The sequence below is a fragment of the Paralichthys olivaceus genome, chromosome 24, assembly GCF_024713975.1.
Source record: "Paralichthys olivaceus isolate ysfri-2021 chromosome 24, ASM2471397v2, whole genome shotgun sequence".
NCBI classification, from domain to species: Eukaryota; Metazoa; Chordata; class Actinopteri; order Pleuronectiformes; family Paralichthyidae; genus Paralichthys; species Paralichthys olivaceus.
This window is the reverse complement of record NC_091116.1, coordinates 3868629-3891713: the sequence shown is the minus strand read 5'-3', so window position 1 is coordinate 3891713 and position 23085 is coordinate 3868629. Positions and strand designations below refer to the sequence as shown.

The following is a 23085-nucleotide window of genomic DNA, read 5'->3' as shown; positions in this document are numbered from 1 at the left end:
CAGTTCAGTCCAAACCTTGCGGATGTGTCCACTGTGTGCTTTTCATGACTGACCTACATTAAGCCCCCAGCCCCTGTCAGGGCAGCATTAATACAAATAGGGGAGGGAAGGGATTATTGCTCCCCCCCCCCCCCCACGCCCGGAGCAGAGGGAGTAATGCTGATGATGGAGCGCTTCTTCTGGGCTCAGAGAGAGATCACAGTGTCACTAACAGCGCAGGAAAAACCTTATCTGGAAACAACAATAAGATTCACTTCAGATATCGGCCTGACATATTAAAGCTGTTACATCTTGTTTTTCGGTAAATGTTACAGGCTAAAACAACCGAGTGATTGATTTAGATTTAAATACGCTGAACAAATCTGCATTGGGCACACATGATTTATTGATATCGAACTCCTGACGTATAGGTCAGGAGGCAGGAAGAGGGAGTGACATGTATAGGTTACATGTATTAAAGAGAGTGACATATTTATGGTATGTATATAAAACGGAGTGACGTGTATATGATATGTATTTAAAAGGCAGTGACATGTATGTGCTACTTATATCATTGTGACCTTCCTATATCATTAAGGCAACAGCTCTGTCTCCGGTTTATAGGACACAGTACTGATTCAACTTAACTGTGTGTCAAACAGGTTTGCTCTATAAACAGGTACAAATACATCATAGTGAGTGTACCAGGGTGTGTTTGATGTTTCCTGTAAGTAATATAAAGTACAGTGGCTCAGGAAGTAGCTAGGTGACTAGACAACATACACAGCATGACCTGATGTAAATATAAAGTATTTAAATATAAAGTTTATCTATTAAAATATACAATTTAGATGAAACACACCAGTGGAAACATCACTAGGATTATTTTATATACAGTTAATTAAATGCAAAATCTATATTTAAACCTCAGCAAAACAGAGCTGTCTTTTGGTTCGGAGTTAAAGTCTTAAATATGTTCAATTTCATGCCATGTGACCTTGAAAGAACTTCTGAAATCTGTCAGCTTTACGTTTTCCTGTGGGTCGAGGCTCTTTAGGCACAAGTAGTTCAGAATAATACAGATGTATTGAGAGACTATAGGTTCTTTCAAGTGATAGTATTGTATTACACTTAACAAGCATCTGTGGCTATAAGTGAGATTGTGAAACAATTTATTTGATTTTCAGTTCAATCCAATTCCCTGTTTGTATAAAACATTTTTACTTCTATGGTCACTTTATATTTTTAATATAGTTTATAGTTGTATAAAACATTTTTATTTCTATAGTTACTTTCTAGTTTTTATGATAGTTTTTGTAACTTCTGTAACACAGTTCTATATTTATTTTCTATGCACATTTTCTGCACATTTTTTAACTTTAATATTTTAACTCCGGCACATTTTTAATCCCTCTGCATATATTTAAATCCTATGCAAATGTTTAATTTCTCTGTAAAAGTTTAATTTTGCTACAAATGTTAAATTTAATTTAATTCCCTTAATTTCTCTGTACACATTTAAATATACATTCATCTCAGATCAATTTCTACAAATGGTTACTGTGTTATAAGTTAACTCTAATGTATAAGTCAATTCTAATGTATGTTAATGCTACTTCGGGATAAATAAAGTATCTATCTATCTATTTGTACAGCACCAAATCATAACAGACATTATCTCAAGGTACTGCAGGTAAGAGAGAGAGAGAACAAGAGAGCACAAACGAAGGAGGAGAAAGGATAGACTGTTTGTGTAATTCATCCTGCAGATTATTTTTAATATGTACTATTAAAAAAAGGTTGGGCCTGTCAGTTAAAATCAAATCATGAACATGAACATGTCAGTAGAATGAATAGTCGCCTGAGTACCAGTATGAGCCTCCTGCGTCACAGCCACTTCTCTCTCTCGCTCTATTCCATTTCTTAGAACATGAATAAGGACATTCAGCAATTTGTATGGCTTCACATTTATCAAGGATCTGTCATGTCTTACATCTTCTTTCTTAATAGAATGGCAGTGTAATTTCAGAGGCTATTTGCTTTTTCATTAAGGATATTTGTCAGGAGGATGTGATTGTTTCATGACTGACAAATTTGAGCAAAGACAGACCATGCCAAGCACGGATTTCTACTTTATGCGAAAGAGATGATTTGAAACTAGGTGTTGAGAGGCAAAGTAAAAACGGAGATATGATTGTTTAAATCGGATGTAAACATTTTTAATTTACACGTGAGATAGCATGGCACAGGCATCTATTTAAATGTCGTTGTAATGAAAATAGGCTGAGACAAGTTATGAGCTGAACCTGCATGTTTTTGCCATTGCGGTAACAGCGTCGAATGGATAATTCAATTTAAACTTCCATTAAAGGTACAGTTTGTAGAATTTAGTGATATCTAGTGTTGAAGTTGCATGTTGCAGCTGAACACCCCTCACCTCACCCTCTCCTACTAAACATGAAAAAGAACCTGTGGTAGCTTTAATTGTCATAAAAACTCAAAAGGTGTTTAGTCTGTCCAGTTTGGACTAATGTAAAAAACATGGCGGCCTCCGTAGAGAGGGTCCGCTCAATGTAAATATAAAGTATTTAAATATAAAGGGACTTTTCTGGGGTAAAGAAAACTACAATTCATACAATTTAGAAGAAAACTAGTGAAAATTGGCAATATATTGATTTGTAGTATTCAGCGTTTGTAGCATAGCAACTGAAGTATGATTGACCTCTGATATGTACAAAGTCCGGGTCGCATCCGACAGTGTTCTGATGTTAGCTTCACACACTGACACCTCAAGGTAACATTAGCTAACAGCCTGGCATGATGTTTTGAGAGTTAGCAGAACGGACTGACAGGACGTCCAGGAATTTCATGAGTGGCTGGAGGACGGGAAAAGGTGGAGAGGGGAGATGAGAGGGCCAGGGCCTGTTGGTCATTCTACAGGGTGTATGAGGCTGCCAGAGGCCTTGTAATCCTCCCCCAGCCCTGCCCTCCATCCCCTCTCTATCATCTCCTCCACCTCACCATGACAAACCGGATCTGCTCTTTATCAAACAACCTCAGGCTACCTCTCCCCTTTTTCCTCCTTTCTTACCCAGCGGTCCTCATCCCATTTGTCATTTACACCGCCTCGGTCTTGGTCAGCTCGCAGGGACAGACCGTTGCTGCCAGGCTTGGCCGCCGAGCTCTCAGGCCTGGCAAGGAGTCGCCACCAGTTCCCCCTGTGGCATCATTTAGAAAGCCACTTAATGGGTTTAGGCACATTTGCTAATTTGTCAACAAGTTTTGGATGTGGAACTCACTTCCAAGCTGGTTGGTCTGGCACTCGACTGGAAGGGATCGCCATTGGCCGACAATTTCTGGAGCCATGGGTGAAATCAAATTAAAAGGGTGCGTGTTGGTGCTTGAGGCTGCAGGGCTTCATGCTGAATGGGTAACAAACAAGCTGATGTGCTGACTAATTATCAATATTGTCCTGAGTCTTAATGGGGACAGATTCAGGGGATGTTTGAGTGTAGCAAAGAAATACATAGTCGTCTATGGTGCCTCAGTCACATTTCCCACCTTTGGATTCTTGTTGAGTACATAATTAACATCCTCACCTTGCCATTGTACTTTTGCATGTAAAAGTAATTTCTCACATATTTATTTAACATGTTGTTTTGGTATTTTGTAGCTCATTAACTTGGTGTTTGGGTAGAAACAGAAAATAGGAGGAATTTAAAATCTCGGATTCCTTTTTTTCTCTACTCTACTTTTTAAATGTAGTAGTAGCTACTGTTGTGATTTTAGAAGCTTAGATACGATGGACACGGGAGATGTCAATATAAATATGTAGATTTATTTACCATTCAATAAAATATCTTATATGACATTGTCTCTATAAGTATGTCAGTCTGTGAAACAGGAGAGGGAACATTTTGGTTTTTGTTCTTGACTTTAATTTACAATGATTTATTTGAATCTGCCTGATGTCGAAATTACACACTAATGAGGAGACAGAGTTTCTGCAGGTACAGCACCAGGAATATCAGCTCAGAATTGGGACGTTAAGAAAACAAAATGTTTAATTTCAAATAGATTAATCCATCCATCCAATTTATGCAGCTTTGTTGGCCCAGGTCACATTCATATAATTAGTTACTGCAAGAATCGTAATAATTAAGATTCTCGTAATGTACTGCTGACAAGAGTTTGTTAATCTGGTGTCTGGACACTGTTATCAAACTAAATACTGAAGTGAAGTTACTGGCTAAATAACAGGCTGTCCTCTAACTCAAAAAGCTCGGAAAAATTTTAAATAGCTAAGCACAGCTGTAATGTTATAATAGATCCATTATACACTTGGAATCTATTAAAACATTATTTTTATATTCTTGTAAAATGGTGAGGACCAGCTAGATAAATTTAGATGAGTGCCATCTTCTCTTAATTTTACCAATCTATCTCTTGAACGGTAATGAATGTGGATTAGAGACAGTTTAGGCCTCAGGAGAGGTAAGATAATAGCTGGAGGATAATAGGGAAATGGTCTCTCGGCTTTACCCAGTGGGTTGATCTCTCAAGTTCACTTCAAATCAGTGCCAAAACCCTTTCTGAGCTAAAGATGATCATTTATTTCTTCTGTTTGTTTTTTTAAAAATCCAGGTTTTCTAAGCACAGGCGACCAGGCAGCCAAGGGCAACTACGGCCTCCTGGATCAAATTCAGGCTCTCAGGTGGATCAAGGAAAACATCCAGGCCTTCAAGGGAGACCCAAAGAGAGTGACCATCTTTGGATCTGGCGCTGGAGCATCCTGCGTCAGCCTGCTCACCCTCTCACATTACTCAGAAGGTACGAACACTCGCTCGCAGGCATGCACGAGACATATGCTCACACGCAAGAGACCCTTTCATTCTTTTTTCAGAGTTTGCTGTATCTACGTCTGTGCTTTGATACGGTGCGGGTGTTGCATCAGGAACATGTTTCAAAGTGAGCTCTGGGATGTTAGTGTTGTTTGATTCAAGGGAGGTGTGATGAGGAACATTTAAACTCTAGTGACACTGAATATTTTTCATCTCAAAATCCAGTTTAGAGTGGCGGCAAAGTGAAGTCTAGTGTGATTCACATATTCAGCCATGTGATGTTTGTGCATAAACATACATGGAGACAGAATCAATTGCTTTCCTCCCAGGCTCGATTCATTTTTTTTAATTTGGAAAGTGACAGATCATACATTATCGCAAGACAGTTAATAATAATAATAATAATACAAATAATATTAATGATAATAATATGTTCCACTCTCAGAAAGGCATTTCTTCTGACACACAGCAAATATTCCCTCTAATTTCCCCTTTAATATAAAATCAGAGCTGTACATGACAGCTATTTCATGTGGTGCAAGACACGTTCCTTTAGTTATCTGTAAATTCTGACTGAGAAACCACTTATGTTATTACTAGTATGAACTGTGAGGTAAATGTCATCATAGAAATATTTATATTTTTCAAAACATGGGAAGTCCGAAGCCTTAGTTTGGGAAAAGCTGCACTGATTATCATGGGGTAAAGTTAAAATCGTAGCATCTCAAGTTATTTTTATTAGGTTGAAATAAAACACACAGGCAGAAGCACGGAAAGATACCTCCAGCTTTATCAGTTCACTAGTCAGTAAATCAAATACCGTGCTCTGTTACTTTCCATCAGGTTACTCATGACATTATTTTCTATCACCACATGCGAAGTGTCCAACCAAAGTATGCGTTCATTCAAGTGTGTATTCAAGCCTCCGTCTCTAAACATCTGCATTGAAGGAGAAGGAAGGAATGGGAACAGACTCTGCATTATCATAGTGCATTTGTATTTATATGTATTATTAATGGAGATTATAAATAGAGGAGCCAAGGCTATTGTAGAATTGTCAGGCTCTCATGGAAACTCCTGGCTCCCACTAATGAACAGTTTTGTGCCGCCTCAAATTTATACAACAGGTGAAGAAAATCACCTGACCCATCTGTCAGAAAAAAGAGGATTGAATATCAAAAATGCTGCTGCAGTTCCCGGTCCATTATTCTCTCCATGTGGGACGAATACAGTCTTAGAGGAGGAATACACCTTCCCACAAAAATCAACCTGATTATCTTGCTGCTAGAAGTTCTTTGGGTTTACCTTCGAGGCAAATTAACGGTTCCATCTTCCTTTAGTTTGTACTAGAGGGAATAGGAATAGCTTACCATACATTTAAATAATGTTCTGATGGGCAGCCATAATGACTGAGTGTCAACAGCGCTGTGCATTGCCAAGCATCAATGGTACTGTATAATACGTCACTATGAAGGTTAATGCTCCCATTGGCATTTGCTCCTGTGACCTGGAGCTCTGTTGTACCATCAACCTGCACATTAGCAAGCAACATACTAAGGTCATAACAAGTTCTCAGTCACTCAGTGTTGTGGAAAATCTGCTGATCAATGCTCAAGTCATCAGTGAAGAAAGCATTCAAAAGCCCTATGCTGAAATACTTATTGAAGCTTGACCAAGGAGAAAATCAGAATTCATCCACACAACATCTGCGCATGATGCTGTCTCATATTCTGAAGTCTGCTTTCCTGCAGTCACACCCCAACAGATCATTTCATCAGTGGGTGTGCTCGTTCCTAAACAATCAAATGTATTTTCTAGTTATGGAGACAGTAGTGCCTCATATCTGTGAGATACGACCTTCGCCAAGCGCTCGCACTTCCTGAACACAACGGCTTGTTGCACTATGCCCCAGAGAGGACAGGAGACCGTGTCTATGAAAATTCCATAACACTCAGTATGTATAGTTTTGTAGTTCAAATCTGACTGAGGTTTAACTAATACTCGACTAGACTAGTGAAACTTTGTATGCAGCTTACAAAGCCTTGTGGGAAATGTCTTCATTATGCTCAAAACAGACTTTTCAAGTCGGCCTGACTGAGTCACAACGTCTTTGCATGAGTATAAATAGAATAATAAAAATACACATAACTCCAGTGTATCTTGTGTACTGTAGCCTACTTGCTTATTGGCAGTCCATGAAGCTGTGCTACCTATTCAGGGATGTGGAAGCTGCCTGAGGTCTTGTTGCTAAATAAATAGAAAATGTCTTTCATGTTCTGCTCAGCTCATTAAGGACACACATATGTAACGTCTCTATTCTGAGTCATCCATTCATTTGCTGAAAAATACATTTATGCTGCTATGAAAGGAGAGACAGCAACAGAATTGTGTGTTGGAGCGTTGAAGAATGATGGTATATGAACGTCTCCAGAACATTTCCACTTAGGCTGAGCATTATAAATTGTGATTTTTACTTTATTTTGCACATTGAAATACCTCAACTCAACTATTTTCACACTGAGAGATCTAGAGAGTCAAAGTTATGCTGAAATTATTTTTTTTTTTTAAACAATAACCAAAAGGGATACATTTATATAATTTGGTTTCATGGTTGTGCCTTTTGCATTTTCATGAACTGATTGCCGACTTGTCTTCATACATCCAGCCTAAATCATTTCATGTTAAACTATGTTTGTGCAAAACAGTGCTTAAGTGTTCTGTCGCAAGGAGACACACGTGTCAACAAAGCAGCTGCGGTACATGAAATAGTTTTAAGACCTAAAAGTGGCATTTTGTTATTGTGTTTGTCAAAATCACCTTTATTAACACGAAAAGGTTTGCGTAGGGTCTTTCTGTTACCTCCAGAAGAAAGGATGCCTATTGCCACGCTTTTAACCAATGCAATTGTTTACCTCACATGAAGCATAGAGTCCTTGCTGCCAGCATTGTGTGTATGAGCCTTCCACTAATACCCTCTCCGCTCTCAGATCTGTTCCAGAAAGCCATCATCCAGAGTGGCACGGCACTGTCCAGCTGGGCAGTCAACTACCAGCCTGCCAAGTACACACGAGCCCTGGCTGAGAAGGTGGGCTGCAACATGTTGGACACCATAGACCTGGTGGAGTGTTTGCAGAACAAGAACTACAAGGAGCTGATTGAGCAGTACATCACGCCTGCAAAGTACCACATCGCCTTCGGCCCTGTGATTGACGGAGATGTGATCCCAGACGACCCCCAAATCCTAATGGAGCAAGGGGAGTTCCTTAACTATGACATAATGCTGGGGGTCAATCAAGGGGAGGGGTTTAAGTTTGTAGATGGCATTGTGGACAGTGAGGACGGGGTGTCTGCCAACGATTTTGACTTTGCTGTGTCTGACTTTGTGGACCATCTCTATGGATACCCAGAGGGCAAGGACACTCTGCGTGAGACGATCAAATTCATGTACACGGACTGGGCCGACAAAGAGAACCCGGAAACTCGACGTAAGACCCTGGTGGCCCTGTTCACTGACCACCAGTGGGTGGCACCAGCAGTGGCCACAGCTGACCTCCATGCCCAGTATGGATCCCCCACCTATTTCTACGCTTTCTACCACCACTGTCAAAGCGACATGAAGCCCAGCTGGGCCGACTCCGCCCACGGTGATGAAGTACCGTATGTGTTTGGAATTCCGATGATTGGCCCCACAGATCTCTTCAATTGCAACTTCTCCAAGAATGATGTGATGCTGAGCGCTGTTGTCATGACCTACTGGACTAACTTTGCGAAAACAGGGTGAGTTCTCATTTCCTTTGTCCTTTCCCTTTCTTGCATTTGTATTCAGGATGCACCATCACGTCACCTCTCTCACCAACACATACAGCTGAAATCTTCACAACTTCACATCGGCCATCAGGAATAACAATTCACAATCTTTTTTGAAACCATTCAAATATAATTACATCAGAACTTGTCTCCTGATGATCATATTTCTGTCACAAAAGCATTTGCTAAGTATGCATGAGAGGTTCTGTGGCTCAATGTATTCATCCATAAAACCATGGAAATAACAATACTCCTTTTCAATTCAACTGATACCGATCACAGAAGACCAGAAATAAACACCCCAATAAATAAAACAAAAAAACAATTATAATTGTTTTTCAAGGGAAAAGAAACCATTTAAACCAAAACGAAATTAAAATAAAATCCTCCTTGCACCTTCCAAGTTTGTGGCTGTGTTGACATGTATCCTGATGGATAGAGAGAGAGAGAGCTTACTGTTAAGTATGTGTGACAGGCGATCTACATGTACAGCTTGAACATGAAATCCAAGGAGCCAGTGTATTATACACCATCATTTATGTAGAGTGACTTTTCAAGTCCTCAGAGGGGAGTACTTGATTCTCCCAAGACAGATAAGAGGTAGGGTATCAACATGTATTTTGTTATGATTAGCGTTTTAATGATTAGCACAGTCAAAGAAATCAAGTGGAGGTTAATAAAACACATCAAATCCAGGAGTTGCGCGCTCTGTAAATTTGGATCATGGGTGTTTTTTAGCCCATTCATAATGAAAATGTACTTAACGGTGCGTACTTAAAATCTTGATCAGCTTCATCGGTTGAAGGCTGCTCTCTGTTTCACCTTCATCCAGCAGGCGCTTGATCAATAGGTGATTGGCTGACTTATAGACATTTTGGGAGGACTCTTTCTTTTTGTCGCTGCTTTTGTTCAGTTTGTTTCCGATAAAGCAGCAACTGACGGCAAATGAATCACTGGAAGTGTTGCCATTTTTTAACTCTCCCCAACTTCTTTGCAAAGTCTCTGGGAGTGAATCAAGACATATTGAGGTCTTGAAACTTTTCCTGATGGGGTGGAAAGGAAATGGAGAGTTTGGATGAGTGTGGTTGTGATTTTGAATGAAAGTATGGGTTTGTGTCACAGAAAGGCACAGAAACAAGGTTCTGATTTACTGATATTAAACAGATTTGTTTAATTGATATAATTAGCAATTTATAATCACATTTGGATATAAATGTATCATAGGGATTTTGGAAGGATAGTGCTGAAAACAACCATTCAGAAAAACCTTGAATCAGTGATTAAGAGTAATTATCATTTTTCTTTTATTTATTTCTACCTTTAATTGTCAGGGAAAAGTACCTTATTAATATATTTTTGTACAATTTCCATAGCTTCAACTATTTTTTTACTGGCCGGGGAGTAATAACTGAGAAAACACAGCATCTATCAAATGTAATCTTTCTTTTAAGAGGAATATAAGCTACATTTGACAACAGAATACTGGTTTTAATACAGTATTCTTGCAATATCAATATATCTCGGGTAAAAATACATTATAAGACAGGACATAGTTTCATCAGAGTTGCAAATGCAGTCATGCTCAGTTTTAAAATCAAGGTTTGAAAACTTGCCTGCAGTAAATACGTTACTGAGTAAACAGCTTTATACTTTCCAATTCGACTAGAAGGATGGTAGCGTGTCAGTGGAAACCACCACATACACTAATAGCTCTCTGCATCCACAGCAAAACTATATGCCAAAACACAATATTATTTTCTGGTCAAAGCTACTAGAGAAAATTAGCATCTTATTATAAATGTGTATTAACTGTCTGCCATGATTTCATGCATGTGTTATACTGACTGCATACTCTTGGCTATTTCCGTCAATAGCATCATGGATATTTGCGCTAATTTGCATTATCATCTAATTATTTTTAGGGTCTGAATATTGCTTGTTGTAGCCATAACAGTACGACAGACTGCCTTGTAAATTGTTGACCATAAAAACACAGTGAGCGACTTATAATATATTATAAGTGAATGCATTAATTAACATAGGAACTTAATTAATTCAGAAATATATAGAATACTGGATGGAATTCTTTTACTGCAATAATATGGAGTAGTAGAAAGTATATGGATATTTTGTTCATTAAAAGGATAATATAAAAGGTGAATATAATGTAAATAAATAGCCGACGCATTTGAATATACATTATACACATACACAATATACATTTATAACTTGTCTGGTGTCAAGATAACACAAAATACACAAAAGCTTCTGTTCCACCACTCTGGTGAGATGTATTGGAACTGTGAAATGTCTTTTTTCATGTACCTGTCAGAGTGAGGAGTACAGATTTAGAACCTATAGCAGGAGTTACAGCTATTATCAACAGATTGGAGGCATGATGGGAACATATGCATGCTAAGCATGTAGTATTCAGTTCATTGAGCATGTAAGGCCTCGAGCATAGGTTGGTTTTATTTCTTTCCCTTTTTTCTTAGCAAATCAGCCGCAAAGGAGCGGCATGTTGTTCCAGCATATGCTGGAACTGAGATGACAGGAGTTCAGTGAAACCCCTCCACATTTCAGTTGTGTGTATAATTCCATATGTGGCCACCAGTTGGAGGACTGACAATGCCTTATGGCTGAGTCCAACTGGTAAGATGCACCAGGCAGGAGAGACTATGCTATGTTTCTCTTCTGGCCTGGGAATACCTGGGCACGAGAGACTGGAAAACTGAGGAGAAAGCTCTCAAATTTGAAAAGAATATAAATAAATGTTGTCTGCCTGACATTTATGGAGTCAGTTCAGTAGCTCTGACTGAATCACCTCCTGCATGGAAACACTGAGCTCAGAAGGGTATGACTCTGGAGGTAAAGGAAGACTTGAGGCTTGATAAATAAAGAATTGCTATATGAACAGTAACAGCTCAAGTAGCACGTTCCAGCATAGCTAAAGGCAGAGTGAGCAGAGCACTGACAGTATGCCATAATGACCAAAAAGGGTGCATTGCGTGTGCCTTAAGAAGATGTAGTCATCTCAGCGTAATGACATAGTCTCACTTTAACATTTCAATGTAAGCTGTGACTTAAGCTGTTTTCAGACATGACCTACGGGTAAAATCCAAAGAATTGGCTACGGAGTTTAACCAGAGTTTGCCCTTCACACATGCACAACACAGTGCAGGGTTCTCTGCACAGCCTTGTTCACGACAGATCCTAAGATCAGCCCGTTTTTCTTCCATTTTTGTGTCCGTTGCGAGTTATAATTATCCCCTGCTGTGTTCTCACAAGAACTCCTCCTGGATTTCTACAGGCACTATACTAGGTGGAAGGTTTGCGTTCACACATGCACCTCCTTTAGAGAAGACACAGAGGACCCGCTGAGTCCAGTGCATGTCTGAAAGCAGCTTGAGGCAATTTGCGTGTGTTGATCTTGAAATACATTTTCAAAAGCTTTTTATTTCTTTTTACTTGTTGAAAGTTAATTCTAACCCCCTAAACTGTTAAAGCTACTTATGGACACAATACAATCATGTGCTTCAATGCTTCATTCCTCCAGCAAGTAGTTGAGGAAGGGGTAAAGGCATTTTGTTCCCGAACAGAGCATTTCCATCATATGGTAGCTAAATTTCAGAAGTGGTGGAAGAGCAAACAACAGGGACTTCTCTCATTCCTGAGTTTGTTCCTCTGTGTTGCCCTTAAACATTCCTGATAGCATTTAGTCAAATAATGCTATAAACATGGGCTTGTGATTGGGTCTTCATGGGCTGGTTATAAAAGCCAGCTGACACATACTACTTTTTAAATCTAGAAGAACAGAGTAATATTAAACCAAAGAATATGTAATGAAGATTTAACACTTGTGTCTCTTATTGCTATAAGGGAAAAAAGTAGTGAGCCTTTGACACTTTGGAAAGATCAAGCAAGTTTCAAGAAATTTAAAACAGCAAATTAGAAATTGTGAAATAACGACCTGTTTTGCAGATGGAGTTTGTGTGTAAATCAACCCATTGTGTGTACTTAGTTCCTCTCTACTCCTAATCAGAACCCAAAAACTCAAAGTAGGAATGTACATTTTACTTATTAGGCTACTACCTCTCTGTGTGTCTGTCTGCCAGTTAATTATGCAAGTGGACAGAATGCCACAAGACTTTGTGGAAGGATGTGCAATCAGGAAAGAACACATGAAGCTTTGGTCCAGTTCAGGACGAGGGGTTGGACCCAGGTTTTTGTTTTTCACTTTCTTTAAAGGTCCAGTGTGTAAGATTTAGGCGAAAGGGAACTAATGGCAGAAATTGAATGTAGAATAATCCTCTTGATGTTTTCAATAGTTCGTTTCATCTAAATTGTATGAATTGTAGTTTTCTTTATTGTAGAAAAGGTTTATATTATATTTAAATACTTTATATTTACATCGAGGGGGTCCTCTCTACGGAGGCCGCCATGTTTTTTACATTAGTCCAGACTGGAAAAACTAAACACCTTTTGAGTGGCTACAGTGTCTTTTTCATGTTTGGAAGGAGAGGTTGAGGTGTTCAGCTGCAACATGCAAATTACAAAATTCTACACACTGTACCTTTAACACAACAGATCTCAATATCCAGGGCTGTGCAATATGAAAATCTCATTTACTCATAAAATAGGATATTGCATTTTTGACAACTACATATGTCTCAACGATCTAATTCACTACTCAGTGCTTTTTTCAAACGTGTACATGGGGCCATGTCTTTAGTGATGTAACCTGTTAGCAGCTGCTACCATCCTCCATCTTGCGATTGTTTGCCATATGGTGTGACATCTTGAGTCAGTCTTTTGAGCTCTCGTCAGTACTTCTCTCTCTCATCTGTAGACGCTATTTGTACATTTTTTTTAATTTTTTTTTTTGCATGTTGCCTGATTTTTTTGTTTTCAGTCTGTTGTGGACTTCTGTTGTTGTCTTGCCTTTTTCTGCCCCTCACCCAATCAAAGTTAATGGAATCACTTTCACAAAGGCACTAGAAAGGCAGCTGTTTTCCCAAATACAAAAAAGGTTTAAAGAAAAAGGCGGAAAAAAAAACACGCAGAATAACAAAGAAAACAGACAGAATACCTGGATATGTCATTGTTTTGTAACATACTCTGAAGATTGTGTTCGCTTCCGCATTCAAATTTGAGTCACCTCAAAAATCCATGAGATTTAATGAGAGGGACCAGAAAAAATTAAGAAGGCTTTGACTTAATTGAGTAATGACTCATCTGTAAATGTTAGAATTACTGCTAAGTGAATCTAATTGACAGTTATATGGCTGACTTGTATCAGCGGGCTGCTTTAACATCTTCTGAAGGATATTCTAATTATAAGATAAAAGCCTGTTTTAATATGCCATGTATTAATTATCTGTCTTTCTGTCAAAAACTGTATATGACAGGTACATAAATATTTAGTACTTTGATTTCACATCTATATTCTGTTTTCCTCTTTCAGGGATCCAAACCAACCTGTTCCCCAGGATACAAAATTCATCCATACAAAGCCCAACCGGTTCGAGGAAGTAGCCTGGACCAAGTACAACCCCAAAGACCAGCTCTACCTCCACATCGGCCTCAAACCTCGAGTCCGAGACCACTATCGGGCTACCAAGGTTGCATTCTGGTTGGAACTAGTTCCCCATCTTCACAACATAAATGAATTTTTTCAGTATGTATCCACCACCACCAAGATACCCCCACAGGACACCACCCCCTACCCTTACACCAAACGGTTCCCTAACAAAATTAACTGGCCATCCACCACCCGCCACCCTGGGGTGCCGCCTGCTAACACAAAACAAACCACCGACCAGCGCAAGAGTGGTGACCTGACCGACGAGTCCACTGTGGTAATAGAGACCAAGAGGGACTACTCCACAGAGCTCAGTGTCACCATCGCAGTCGGAGCCTCTCTCCTCTTTCTTAACATCCTTGCCTTTGCTGCACTGTACTACAAGAAAGACAAACGGCGGCACGAGTCCAACCGCCGGGTTCCCACTCCGCAGCGCAACTCTGCCCCAACCAACACCCCATCCACTGCCAACGATGTGGCCCACCTGCAGAGTGAGGAGCTGATGTCACTGCAGATGAAGCAGCAGCAGCTGGAGCATGAGCACCACCACGAGTGCGAGTCACTGCAGGCCCATGACGCGCTACGCCTCACTTGCCCGCCGGACTACACCCTCACCCTGCGCAGGTCACCCGACGACATACCCCTGATGACACCAAGCACCATCACCATGATCCCCAACTCACTGGCTGGCATGCAGCCTCTGCACAACTTCAACACTTTTGGAGGCAGCCAGAACAGTACCAACTTACCCCACGGCCACTCCACCACACGGGTATAGCTCTGCTGGGACAGGAATAGCGGTGGATTCCCTCTGGGTTCTCTCTGGACCAGCATCTTACCACACAAGGCAAACAAGTGACTGACTGTGTGAAGCACAGACTTCAAAGTCTCAGCAGATGCTATTTTGCTACCATGCCTTCTTGAAAAGTATAAATAGTATAAATTGATTATGAACTCATGAAATTATTCAATGTGAATGTTACTATAGTAATAACTCTATTTGGAGCTAAGTTTCATGGAAGGATATTGAGGAGTTTTACCAAAACAAAAGGCAACCAGGGGATGACTGTTAATATTCTTATAACACAAGAGGAACAGATTCCGTGTGACAAAGAAGAGACTTTTTTGTGCCATATAAACACAAGAAGAAGACAGTGGCAAAAGTTGTTGAAAAGCAACAATTGAACATCCGGAACATCATGAAAATATGATCCGTCATGCATCAGACACCTGACTTAGGCACACAATTCTACACCCCAGCCTGAAATGTATTTATGAAAACTTTGTTAAAAAAAGAAAAAAAAAAAAAAGGTATATAGTTGTGTGTGGAAATTTATGGATTTAAAAAAAAAGACAAATTATATTCAAAGAGCTTCTGTTGTTTTCATTTTGGCTGTTTCCTTTCCTTTCTTTTTCCCCCCAGCTTGCTGTTTCTGTTGAGGAGCTTGTAAATATATTAGAACATCCTTCATTCTTTTTTCCGATAACAACCTGTGTTTTCTTAATTTTCACACAACGACCAAAATGCGAACACAATCCCATCCTTGAAGAGATGCACACGGGGGGGCGTCTGCAGGTCACCACACACAGTGCTGTCTTGTGCGTTGCTTTGTGTCCACTCTCTAGACATTGCATGTCCAGGAAGAGCTTTACTCTATATTCTCAGACACGTCTCCTGTCTGAAAGTGAGGACTGACTGGATCTCATCACCTGCTCTCATTCTGTTATGCTTGCCGTAGTTTTCTTTGTGGGCTTTTTCTGTCTTGCAATCTCGGCACTGCCTGAGCTTACAATGTGACCAGCAATGTATTATTTAGAAATAAAAAAGGCAGTGATTTTTTTTGTATCACTATTAGTTGGATATGTTTGTAAAGAAGTATATGTTAGATATTTCAAATTGTCATATGCTAGCAATATGTAAAGTATTGTGCCAGGCTTGTGATATTTTGGGCAAAAGCAAGTGAATGTGTAAATAGTAATAATATTAATTATTATAAAATTATAACAAAGTAACCATTAACTCTCTTTCTGTTTTGCATCCTAATATAAAAAAATGGAAGTACATCCAGAAGGTTTTAAGCTACATTTGTAAATTCTATAAAAGATATATTCTTGACATCTGATCCCTAAACCAGTCAAGATAACAAGGGTTTTAATGTAGAGTTTTAAAATCCTCGGTTTGTCTTATATTTGTTTGCAGTTTTGCCTTAAGTGATAATAGAGATATTTCTGGCTGGACACCTGTATGAACTTTTTCTGCAACATTTTTAATAAAATATCACAGTATTTTCTAAAAACAGAATATACATAGAATGCTTAATTGGATTTGGTTGCGTGATTGCACAGTATGTGGTGTGTTTGAATGACGCTCGTGCATGCCAGTTAAAAACGACTAGAAATTAACCAGATGATAATCTCACCTCTATGAAATTTAACTTTTCCTCAGACATTATACCTTCCAGTTGTGCAGTGGGCATCCCCTTCTTTGTTTGGATTTAGCAAACCGGTAAGTTATAAACTAGGAGGTGCACCATTTTAAATTAAAGTCAAAATCAAACAAAATCTTCAAGAGCTTAATGTTAGAAAGGACAAAATGGAGTTGTACACCACCTTCTATAAGCTGAAAAGAACCCTGCACAAATAGGATTACTTGAATTCCTTATGTTGGATTTTCTATCAGGTTATAAACACAAAAACATGCTTTCAAATCATAATAAACATGACTTTTATCGTCACAGATCCAAATTTTAGCCATGACGTTGAGCTGCTCTGGGTTCTGTGTGCTTTACTTAAACATTCCTAACACACAATCATCTCACACTACTGTTAAGGACACACTTGTTAAAGCAAAGTGAGTGTTTGTTGACCAGGCCTTAATTTTTCGGTGCTGGTCGTTATTATTTATGACAATGCTATTATTCCAAAATTGACATTTATGAAATAATTTAAAGAAGTAGTATTTATATTTGTTGTTGAGTTAAATGCTTATTTTACGACCATTCAGTTTGATTTATTGAATTGTAGGAATATATTAAAGTGTATGTAAGGAATTCAGTATCTTGGGCATCTCCACAGCACTTATTCGAGTATAAAAAGTATTAATACCGAATGCTCCAATTTAGTTTTTCCTTTGACTATGGTGAAGCCCTTAAGATAAAAATAAACTACTCATTCATAGATGTTTTGCAATGAAAGACAGCAGCTAAGATGGCATAATTATGGCCTATTTTTGAAATAGCTATATTGAGAACTGATTGCTAGGTCCAGCTTATCCTCCTTTTCGCGTCCAATAAAGCAGCAAACGAACACAGAAAATGATAGGAGAATACAAATACAACAAGATGGCAGTCATCTGTGAAGTTGCATTGTTGTGTTTGCTTGCTTTAAGAAGCAATTTGTAAAATGAATTTCCAATTTGCAGTTTGGTTGGAGAAAACTGAAAGGAGACACTTCTCTCCATCCACGAGTATCTCAAAACCAATCACTGCTCGAAATAATTTTTACAGGAAAGCACTTCTAACATGCGACCTGTAATTACTTTCACTAAAATAATCAGACTTATAGAGTTCACGTATGACGTTCTTAAGGTCTCTCTCCCCTCTCCTGACCCCACCACCCCATCTCTCTCTCTATTCTACTCCCTCATTGCCACCCATCTCTCCTCTCTTCCCCATTTTTCTCCACTCACCCCAACCGGACGAGTCCGGTTCAGCCACAGGTTTCTCCCAGTGACCCATGAGTATTGCGTTAAATCTAGTTTAAAAATAAATAAATAGTGGAGTGTAGAACATTAAGGTTCAATATCATTTGCTGATGAGTACGACATGAATATTCTTGTGGTGATGGAATTTACCACATAAGCCATTATTGCACAGGCAGTCCATTACCCTTCACTTCTTTGTGTGGACCATTATGTATTTTGAGAAATTATAGTATTCTGCATAACTACAACTACACTGCGCAGGTTGACTGTTTGTATGACAGCCTTCCTACGACGCAACAAAAAGCCAATTTTTTAAAGAACGGAGGCTGAACCATCCAGCTGCATGGTGCCCATTGAGTTTGACTCAATCATTTCCAGCAATCTAGCACTTGAAACATTTGAAACATCAAATTGCACCTGCAACAAGTTTAGACTCCGCCAGCTAAGCTGAATTCTCTGGCTGTTTCAGCCTTTTGTGAATCGTTGTTGTGCTCCGTAAGGGAAAACAAGACGCGCTTTTGAGCTGAATAGCAAATAGTGCTGCCACAAGGCCTCCCCCTGACACTTGCATCTAATCGCTAAGCATGCTGTATTCAGTGAAACTGTATTTAAATCACCACCACCATCACCCTACCTCCCTTCTCACTATTCAATCTATCGATCCCTTTGCAACAAGCGAAGCAAATTAGCTTTTGACTTAAAACCAAAGCGACAGGGGGAAAATTGAAACCTTTAATCGTAATCTCCAGCTACTGAGGCGCAGTGATGACTCCATACGATCCTCCGTGACATTTGGAGAGCTCCCTCATAAGTAAAGGCTGATTTTAAAATAAATCCCATGAGAATGTGGAAAACGTCCTTTTCATTTGCAAGATAGATTGATGACGCGACCAACTGATGCGACGAATTTCCATTTTCGTGTGTGCAAACAAAGCAGCCTTTTAATTGGCATCTTGTTTATGCTTTGGGTGATGTTGGACGGTGGGGAGTGTTAAATGTGAATACCGGGGACTCAACTGGAAGTTAATTAAGCTAGTAACAGTGTTCCATCGCTCAAACACGATCCTTGAACTGTCATTTAAGTGCGCCCCTCTCCAGGCAGCCATTACTAAGGCATATCGATTTCCATGGTGGTACGGTACACCGCACGGGGATGGGCACTGCGTTTGTTTTTGTGGCTATGCGAAAGAGGGATGAGCGAGCGGTCTTCAAGCATCTGATCCTTGGTTTCCTGGCTGGTGAAAATGTCGGCTGGGATTATCTTGTTTCTTTTTTGCGAGCAGATCTGACAGGGACGGCGAGATAGAGTCCTTGCTGCTGAGAGGTGAGCGGATGAAGTTTTGGTAGCACCAGCTTTTCAATCAGGTATCGCTTGCTATCAGCAGAAAACGAGTACGGAAGAGGGGGAGAGGGTAGAGAGGATATTTATAGGCCGCAGAAGGATGTTTGGTTGAGATGTGGTCACGAAACTCAAACAAAGTGCAAAGACAAATGTTTTGTTGGTTGTATGGTGTTCTACAATCATTCCACATTGTTTTTCTTGGAAGGTCAGTTTCTCTCTTTGTCACACCAGGTTTACAAACTACCTCTCTTTTGAGAACACATGTAAACATCTATTTCCCCTGAAACTTGGACAAGCAACAAGTTATAGTTATAGTATATATATAGTTTATTACAAACCTAGTAGATTGTCGAGAATGACAGTTCTTCTCTCGAAGCAAACATTACATTTCCACCAACCAGCATTCTCATACACAAATGAAATATATGCAAATATTTTATGGAGACAATTTTTATTTCTACAGCACATTTAAAACAACTTGGTGGACCAAAGTGCTTTGCAAGAAGAAGATACACGCAATGCATCAGAGTAAAAATAGAAGAAGAAAGAAAGAAGAAGAATAAAAATTAAAGAATATATGAGGTATACAATAAAATAAAATAAGCTGGGATAAAAACGTACTTAACTCGAGGTTAAAGCCAAGGAGAACTTTTTTTTTTTAATAATAATTTGAAGTGTGCTTTGTCCTACTGCAGGATATGACCTTTGTTACAGGTAAATGACATGCAAGCTGATCCATTCTAATTTAAATCATAAAAAATATGTGGTTTGTGATTTGCTGCACTAAACTCTGTCTTAGCTCCGGTTTATTGTACGGGCTTCATTTGTGTGTAATGAAATGGCCAGCAGGACCCAGGCTATCCCGGATGGACTAATGCTGTAAGCTGGGGGCATCTGGGGGAAGCAGCTGGCCTGCTCTAATGTTCTCATTTCTCTTCACTTCCCTATTGTTTCATCACACAACATCAAACTGATGCCGTTCAATTAAAATGTTTACAGTTGACAATGTGGACTGGGAGAGCAAAGACGACAGGGATGAATGAGAAAGTCTGCTTTTGGGTTGGAGGATGGATGCAGCGCAATTACGCAGCTGAATGTGACTTTGTGACTGCCGAGCAGATGCACTGCCATCTTGTGTGCTAAGCTGTCGTACGGTGGATCACATCCAGCTTCACTAATTTTTTTTTCTCATGGCAGACATGAGAATCAGTTCAGACTTCAACTGTTTGTCATCGTTCAGCGCTTTTGGTCCGGCCAAAACAACTGCCGCCCCGTCCATGTTAATATGGGTGTAAAATATGGAAAGGTTTTCCCATGTGGTTGAGTAAGCAGGTGAATATAAAGTTAAAAAAGAGGAAAACAAATAAAAGAATATGGCAGCGAACAAAGACCTCCAGAATAATGCTAGATTGGGGGGGGGCATGGCATGGAAAAGTTTGGGAACCCCTGCTGTAGAGCACTTAGAGTGGTCATCAAGGTTAGCAAGCACCATATATAAATAAAGACCATAGAGCATTTGTGTCTGCATTTGGCTTCTTTAACATTACCTCATGTTCATGTAGCTTGAAATCAATCAATCACAGAACATTTATTTGCCTTAAAGGGCTTAACGGCACTCTACAACCAATATAATATCGTGAAACACAACAAACACACAGCTTCGACCACTTCGTCCTCCATGTTGTGTTTTGTCTTTGAAACAGTTGTTGTCAAGTGTGTATTGATCAATTGTCAGGTTACATCAATTTGGCTTTCCACGTGACAGTGGGAATCCAAACAGAGAAGAGCCACACAGAGAATATTGGTGTCCTTGTCTCTTCTTACTCTAACTGACTTTATTCAGAATTAGACATTATCTTGATCACATTGTTAATATGACTTGCTGGGGATGTGAGGTTTGGAAATTAGGATATACCAGACTAAGTAGTTTTGTCTAAACCAAATGACACCCCTCAAGCTAGGCCTTTATTAAACTGCAATACAGCAATCTCATCTAAAATCTACAAAATTAAAAATAGAGATTTTATTCATATATATTTTCTTTGCGCCATCCTGGTTTCTCCGATCTAATACTTAAATATTGATCAAAAGTGGATCTGGCAGCCGCTGTAGCCTTGGAAATTTGGCTCAACTTATTTTTCCTTGGTGCAAATCCTGAAGGTCCTAGTTCGAAGCTATTTAGATCATACGCTTAAATTATTGATATGATATTAATGAGCATTTCGTTCAGAGGGTGCGACTCCTGACATGTTCGCCAGAACTAAATGAATCAGCAGTGCATGCTCACGGTGCAAAGCCTGGCTGTCATGACGCAAATCAGCAAACTGAGGCACAACACAGAAAAATAAAGAGAATTAAAATTAGTTCCTCCATTCTCTGGACTCTAAGTACCGATCCATTAACACAAGCCCAGCTGAGAACACAGACTTTAAGTCATTACATTATCATTAAAAGTTTGTTTGGCAAATTTGTAAACCACATACCTCAGAGAAGTATTCTTTGAACGAAAGAGAACTTACTTTTAATATTCTAGTTAATCACAACCTTTTCACAGTGTAATTAATATCTAAAAGCATCCACAAATTTGAACGCACTGCCATTTTTTTCTGAGTCATTTCAAAATTACCCCTTAGACACTTCATTTTCTTGCTTTTAGTACCAGAGCAGTTTCATCAAATAGGAAAAAAAAAAAAAATCATCTGTTATTCATGTTCCGTAATAACCTATATCCCAATCCCTGCTAAATTTAGTGCAGTATTCTAGGTTTATGATGATGTAAGTTAGTGTAGGAAAGAAGAAGAAAGAGTGCAGCCCCCCCCCCCCCCCCCCCCCTCTGATGGAAAGCATAACATGTAGGACACGGAGGTCAGTGCCGGATGATATTTTGCCCTGCTGCTCGGTTGCCAGATGAAATAGCACAGATGATTTATGGTGGCTGGCTGGTTGGCAGCAGTGCAGGGAGCACTGTTTTCACTGGCCCCGGCGGACACAGCCAAAATTAGGTTACTCACAAATGCAAAAGGTCTGTCTCAGACTAACAAATTTAATCACGGCCTTCCTCCCCTGCAGGTTGTTTTAATAGTGCTGGATTACAGCGGTCTCTCATCTCTCCCTGCCTCTTAACAGCAGACATAGATGCCGTCCTGTCAAAAGAGTTGCAGCACAAACTCACAGGATCCCCAAAGGAAGGTGGGAGCTGTTTGTTAGCCAAACATATATCGAGTTTAGGCACAACTTGTTTTTAAATTAAATGTAGGAAAAGGGTAATCTCACGGGCAAAGTTCAGACTCTATATTGGCAACACTATTTTATCTGTAAATGTCAGTAGCAGAAAATGATTTCATTTATAGCGTTTAAGTTTCAACTATCCATGGGTTGAAATAAATGGGTTTATATATATATCGATAGATAGATAGATAGGTGTGTGTGTGCCCAAGGACACTTCAATATGTAGACTGGAGAAGCCAGGGATCAATCCTGATTCTGATCAGTAGATGACCTGCTATATTTCCTGAGCCACGGCCACAGGCATCGATAGTCGATAAGTCATTAAAGGCTCAGGGTGTAGAATTTAGTGACATCTAGTGGCGAAGTTGCATGTTGCAGCTGAACACCCCTCACCTCGCCCTCTCCTTCCACACATGAAAAAGAACCTGTGGTAGCTTCAGTTGTCATAAAAACTCAAAAGGTGTTTAGTTTGCCCAGTCTGGACTAATGTAAAAAACATGGCGGCCTCCGTAGAGAGGACCTGCACCTGATGTAAATATAAAGAATTTAAATATAAAGGCCCATAATAGGGTAAAAAAACAACAACACTGGGCCTTTAACTAGT

General features: G+C 39.5%; 1 protein-coding gene across 2 annotated transcripts in view; it reads left to right on the top strand.

Annotated features, from left to right (window-relative positions):
* nlgn4xa (neuroligin 4 X-linked a) overlaps positions 1-16517 on the top strand; it is an 83336-nt gene extending 66819 nt beyond the window's left edge. For both annotated transcript variants that reach the window (XM_020103834.2, XM_069521357.1), the window contains 3 exons: positions 4624-4809; positions 7808-8597; positions 14092-16517. In XM_020103834.2, the coding sequence (XP_019959393.2) occupies positions 4624-4809; positions 7808-8597; positions 14092-14986 (1871 nt within the window). In that variant the 3' untranslated portion in view covers positions 14987-16517. The remainder of the gene's footprint in view (positions 1-4623; positions 4810-7807; positions 8598-14091) is intronic.
* The last annotated feature ends 6568 nt before the right edge of the window (positions 16518-23085 follow it).